The sequence below is a fragment of the Camelina sativa genome, chromosome 19 (assembly GCF_000633955.1).
Source record: "Camelina sativa cultivar DH55 chromosome 19, Cs, whole genome shotgun sequence".
NCBI lineage: Eukaryota > Viridiplantae > Streptophyta > Magnoliopsida > Brassicales > Brassicaceae > Camelina > Camelina sativa.
Genome location: NC_025703.1, coordinates 25,856,028 through 25,862,310, shown reverse-complemented (window position 1 = coordinate 25,862,310; position 6,283 = coordinate 25,856,028). Strand labels below are relative to the sequence as shown.

Below are 6,283 nucleotides of genomic sequence, written 5' to 3'. Positions count from 1 at the left end.
AAGAAGTACTCAGTCTATATACCGGACCTCCTCTTCTTTGGTGGGTCTTACTCCGACAACCCGGACAGGTCACCAGCGTTTCAAGCTCACTGTTTAGTCAAGTCTCTTCGTATCCTCGGCGTGGATAAGTTTTTTCTTGTAGGGTTTAGTTACGGTGGCATGGTGGCTTTCAAGATCGCCGAGGAGTATCCTGAGATGGTCCGTGCCATGGTGGTGTCAGGTATTTAATTACCATATTTTGATATCTCAATCTATTGTAGAGGATCGGAGAGAACCTGTAAAGTAAGAGAATCGTAATCCTCTCCACGGGAAATGATTTAGTCCTATCCCGTGGGTTCAAAGGTTGTTATTAACACTCCTATTTTTGTATATCAATCATAGAAATTACAAAATAAGACCCTAGATTGTTATCTCATTCTTAAATCTACGTACAATTAAGAAGAACTTTTTTCATTTTCAGGTTCTATACTTGCGATGACAGATACGATCAGTGAGTCAAATTTGAACCAGTTAGGTTTTAAGTCGTCGGCGGATCTTTTGTTACCAACTTCGGTTAAAGGACTCAAGACTCTCTTCGCACTTGCTGTCCATAGACCCATGTGGTTCCCGAACAAGCTCTTCAAGGATTTCATTGAGGTACGTAGCTACTCAAAATTTGCAATTTATTAAGTTCGCCCTATCTTAAAGTAATCTTATCAACTTTTGTAGCAACTGGAAGTCAAATTTGATCCCGGAGCTCGATAAATAGCTTGTAATACTAATAATTAATTAGACTACAATAATTTTTGAAGATAATATGTAATAGGCAGGCCCGGCCGTCCATAAGGCAAGCAAAACACTTACTTTAGGCCACAGAAGATATAGATAACTGAAAGGCCAAAAATACAAAATAATCTGTTTGGTCTGATGGTTCAGTAGTCCTTTGTTATGTCTAATATCTCAGGTTCAAATCTTACTTTGGTACTTCACGTGGTTTTTTTTTTTTTTTTCCCTTTACATTTTGAAACTGCTTTAGGCCACTTTTAATATAGGACCGGCCCTGGTAATAGGACTATGTAGATATCTTTGTTTAATTAATTTACCTAGTATATAAAAAATAATTTCATGACAAAAGAAGACAAATGAGTTTCTTTACGTATGTGTTAGTTGTAAAAGAAAAAGAAAAAACAAATATGGATGTGTTTGTGCAAGACCTCATATGCTATAGTAATATACATTTTTGCAAAATTTGAAGGTGATGATTACCAATAGGAAGGAAAGAGCAGAATTATTAGAAGCTTTGGTCATCAGCAACAAAGATGTGACCATCCCTCGTTTTCAACAGGTTACATAAGAAAATCATTCACAAAAAAAAAATATTTTTCCATCGTATTAAGAATATTATATATATATATATATATAATATGTGTATAGAAACAACTTTACAAGGAATGGACCTTCTAGTGAGATATAATTTGACAAATGTTTTTATGTTTTGTAAAGAGTTTTATCGTTAAAACCATGCTATTTACAAAAAAAATTGAAACTCAAAAATATATAGAGTACTTTTTGGTAGTAATTTTTTTTTGAAATATCCTAATTTATACAAATTAAATAGAAAATACGTCTAAAATTTTACTACTTAACCCATGGATTGATTGATTTATTTATTTTTGCAGAAAATACATCTTATGTGGGGCGAAAGTGATCAAATTTTTAATATTGGATTTGCCAAGAAAATGAAAGAGTAAGTTTCAATAGAATAATTGTTTTCCTAATCTGAAATTATTATTATTATATATATAATTATATATCTCATTTAAATGATGTTTTATAGGCAACTAGGCGAAAATGCAACAATGGAGAGTATAAAGAAAGCAGGTCATTTGGCACATTTGGAGAGACCTTGTGTCTATAACAGACGTCTCAAAAAGTTTCTTGCTTCAGTTTACTCTGAAAACTAAATTCGATGGTAATCGAAGTACTACATAAATGATGCTCACATCACATCAACACCAAATGAATTTATTTATCATATTTTCTTTGGTTTAAATTCTTCTGTCAAAAATAATGTAACTACATATATCTCATAAATAATATATGGTTCATTGAAATAATATAGTTTTCTCGATTTGTTTTTGTTTCCCCAAATTTATGACACTATCGTATATTCGTATTTTCTATGAATCAGAGAATGCGGACCCTTTGGTTATAGGCCTAATTTTCATGACAGCCCAATATATGGGTCAGAAGACATATTGAGTGCACCAAATTTTATTTTTTTGGTATTGATCCAGTTATAGGGTGTTTAGCTTTATCTACCATTCAAAACTATAAGGTTTCACTCCATNTTTTTTTTTTTTTTTTTTTTTTTTTGTCATCTGAGATTATATATTAATTTCCAACAATGGAAGCGAGAATGACATGCACTAGCATAAACAACATGAGAAAGCAGTTAGCCTAATCTAGTACTCCCATCACAAACTGCCTGGAGAGACTATACAAAAAATACTGATCTACAAATCAGCCAATAGTTATCCCATCAGAGAACACTATCTCAACTAACAAGGATAAAACAAAAAAAACTGCCAATCAAACAGGGGACAAACCTAGCTCGTCTAAGAAAACAGCTTGAAGCCAAACTGGGTATCCTTGAGCAACATAGGATTGAAATCTTGATTCCTTCGTGACACTTTGACCAATCAGGTTTGCTCCTCTGTTTGCTGCAGCCACTTCGACTTCCAATCTCCACTCTGAAAAAGGTCTTAAAGATCTTTTTACTGCGATCGATTGAGGTTTAAAAGCTGGCCAAGACATTGGAGAGTTAACAGCTCCCACTAATGCTTTATCTTGCAGGACGAAGATGATCTTATCAACATTATGACTTTCCATGCTTTCCAAAGCCCAAAGCAAAACTCTTAAAGTTGCATCTCCTTTACTTGTTATATTCGCAAAAGCTCTCATGCTGTGTAGAAGTACCTTCCCTTGCTCATCTCTTAAAACCCAGGCTCCTCCTGCCAAATGATTTCTTTTTGACCAAGAAGAACCCAAATTACACTTTAGCCAAAATCTAGGAGGTTTTTCCCAGTCTTTGCGATTATTAACCGGAAACTGCACAGTAGCTGCTTGGTTAGTTTCCTCAATGCTCTCATCCTCTCTCACTAAGATTTGCGCCTCAAACCATTCATCGACATCTTCTCTAATCTTTTCCACCGTCTCCAGAGGAGAGAAGGAAACTCCTTCAAAGATTAAGGCGTTCCTATTTTTCCATATTCTCCAAAGAATCCACGGAAAACTTCTCCTAAGAGCCAGGGGCCATAAGATGTTATCTTTGTTTTCAAGCAGATGGTATATATTGAAATAAACAATCTTGAAAACCCTCTAAGGGGGAGGGGTAATCTGATAACAGAGAACAGAGGAACAAAGTGTGGTTGGTAGATTCTCCAGCCTCCCCACATACCTGACAGTTATCATCCACCCTCATGCCTCTGCCATTTAGATTTACCGCCATTGGTAAGATGCCACTCAAAACTTTCCACAGGAAGACTTTCAATTTTGGATCAGTCTGAAGGTTCCAAACCTTTCTTTTCAGATCATGAGTAGACGGTTGAATCGAGGCTTCTTGAATCATCGACCTACTGATCTCTTGATTTGCTAACCAATATGCAGATTTTACCGAGAAATCTCCACTTTTATTATGCTGCCAAACATAATAGTTTTCCTCTGAAACCACTGGTTTTATTGTTGTGATTCTTGCAATGTCCTGTGGGAAAAACAAGTCTTCGAGAATTTCTCTATTCCAGAAACCCGTTCTAGGATCAATCAAAGAGCTAACCTTTAACCCAACCTCGAAGAATTGATTTTTCCTCCGTGGAGCCCTTAAACCATTATCATTAATCCACGGCTCCAACCAGACAAACATAGAGTTCCCATTTCCTACTTTCTTTGTCAAACCTTTAATCAGGAGTTCCCTTCCAAACAGAATACTCCTCCATCCGAAGGAAGATCTTTGAGAAACGACCCAACCCGTTTTTTTTAATTAATAATTAATAAATATAAATATAATATAACTACAACTAGTGATGTCATACCCACTAGCCACATATCCACAACCACAGACAACAGCGGAAATAGCAATATCAGTAAATATCCAATAATAATATAACCAATAAATATCCATAACAACAATCCAATAATCAAACATCAGGAAACATGAAACCGGCAACCTAACAATGTTCCTAAAAACCCAACTCTAGCAACCTAGCAATGCCAAACAACATATAATCGAGTCCCTAGAACATCCTCCTCTTCATCGCCTTGATTCCACGATCACACTTTGCCTTTACCTGCACCACAAACACATATTGAGATGCATGAGTATTTGATAAACACTCAGTGAGGCAATCCTCCCATCTACTGGGCTATACACACAAGCAACAGTGATTCCAATGTTCCAAACAAACAACAAACAAAACATACAAACCAGGAAATATAACATCATCTCGCTGGAAGGGAGGTGTCGATCGATGCCCAATTTGCTGGTGTCGATCGACACTCCCTCTGCAATCGCGATCCGCTCGATGCCGAGAGTCGAATCTCGCTCCTCCTCCAAATCGCCCAATACTCATAACCCAAGCCAAATACGTCCATAGGAACTTGTAGCAGCCAATCCGAACAAGAAAAACACACAAAACAACAACAAACAAGCAAGAACAAGGAAATCAAAGGCTTAGATTAGCCATGGTCATGCACTCACCTCTCTGCAGGAAGATTCTGTCCAACATAGAACGAAACCACACTCCCAGAAAGCTTCCCACACGTTCCTAGCCTTGAATCCTCACTCCCACAACAAGATCTCACCCACAAAGCCTTGAAATCTCATAAAACTCACAAAAACTCAAGTACAAACTTTTCTCTCTTTTGTTTCTCTCAAAAACGGCGTGAGACAAAACAAAACACGACCTAGGTCGTTTTCTCCCTTTAATATCTCGGTTCAATGGTTTTTCCTAAACCAAACCGGTCTAAATTGATAATTAAATCGAACTGGTCGAACCAGAGACCATTGGTGTCGACCAACACCACCATGGTGTCGGTCGACACCCATCCCAGAAAACCAATAATTGGTTCGCGGATGTTACAATTCTCCCCCACCAATATAGATTCGTCCTCGAATCTCGAATAACCATCAGCCAAGGACTCTCGTGCAACCGTCTCCACGGCCTGCACTCCTCCGGCCGAACTACGAAAGATCACCTTTAGGCGATAGACTCACGCTCCAGCATTATTTGCTCTCAACTTTTGGATTATCCTTTACTCATAGGCCTAAACCTTGAGTTTTCATTGGCTCCTCATCAGGCCGAAATCTGCATGCCATAATATTGGCTCCTCATCAGGCTGAAGCCTGCATGCCATAATATATAAAGAAGCCCAATACTCGTCTCTCGGGTTGCCACCCTACAGCGCGCCCCCGGATCGTCATCCGAAGTCGATATACCAACCATACTCCCAAGCCACAAAGTCTCAGAATATGGCAGTACTAGGAGAACCTAAGTCCCCCAAGAGTCACGAGCAAACAATTTTGAACACGTCTGAGTCCTATCCATATCCAGGTTCCTTCCCGTGGCTCGCGTAAGACATATCAATGTCCTACCAACCACATATCCCCTCACTGGAATACCTCATGACCTCACATGGTTCATCTCACTACCACAAGGGCCAAACAAATGTCCTCAACAGGACTGTCACAAAGACCAAACAAATGTCCTAAACAGGACCGTCACAAAGACCATTTGTCCTGAAGGACCGTCACAAAGACTATCTGTCCCAAAGGACCGTCACAAAGACCATCTGTCCCGAAGGACCGTCACAAAGACCATCTGTCCCGAAGGACCGTCACAAAGACTACACATCTGGCTAAATAGCTCACCACAAAGGCCACACATCTGGCTAAACAGCCCGCCACAAAGGCCACACAATATCTCAAAAGACCGCCACTAAAGCCACACAATGACTAAAAAGTCCGCCACTAAGGCCACACAAGCCCCTCCAAGGCTCTCTCCACTTAAATGGATAAATTTTAACTCACCTAAAACATTCCACTTTTGGAAACTTTCTACTTTAAGAAACTTCTATTTCAGAAAACTTTCCTCCAGAAACCCCCGCCTCACGGAAACTTTGTACCCCGAGCACCACCTCATCTTGTTACTTAGTCGCACAACCAACCACCCCAAGCGACCTAGTAAACAAGAGAGATGGGCTGGAATACTTCATTCCCGCTCCAGCCACGGATTACTGATGGGACCAG

At 38.9% G+C, this 6,283-nt stretch overlaps 1 protein-coding gene across 2 annotated transcripts in view; it reads left to right on the top strand.

Annotated features, from left to right (window-relative positions):
• The window catches only part of LOC104767193 (epoxide hydrolase 4-like), a 3,400-nt gene extending 1,304 nt beyond the window's left edge, over window positions 1–2,096 (top strand). Inside the window, exons 2-6 of one of the 2 annotated variants that reach the window (XM_019241305.1) lie at window positions 163–220; window positions 461–636; window positions 1,235–1,324; window positions 1,659–1,726; window positions 1,817–2,096. In XM_019241305.1, coding sequence (XP_019096850.1) covers window positions 163–220; window positions 461–636; window positions 1,235–1,324; window positions 1,659–1,726; window positions 1,817–1,943 — 519 coding nt within the window. In that variant the 3' untranslated portion in view covers window positions 1,944–2,096. Of the gene's footprint in view, window positions 1–68; window positions 221–460; window positions 637–1,234; window positions 1,325–1,658; window positions 1,731–1,816 lie in introns of those variants that run through there. The other variant, XM_019241306.1, reaches the window with a different exon arrangement.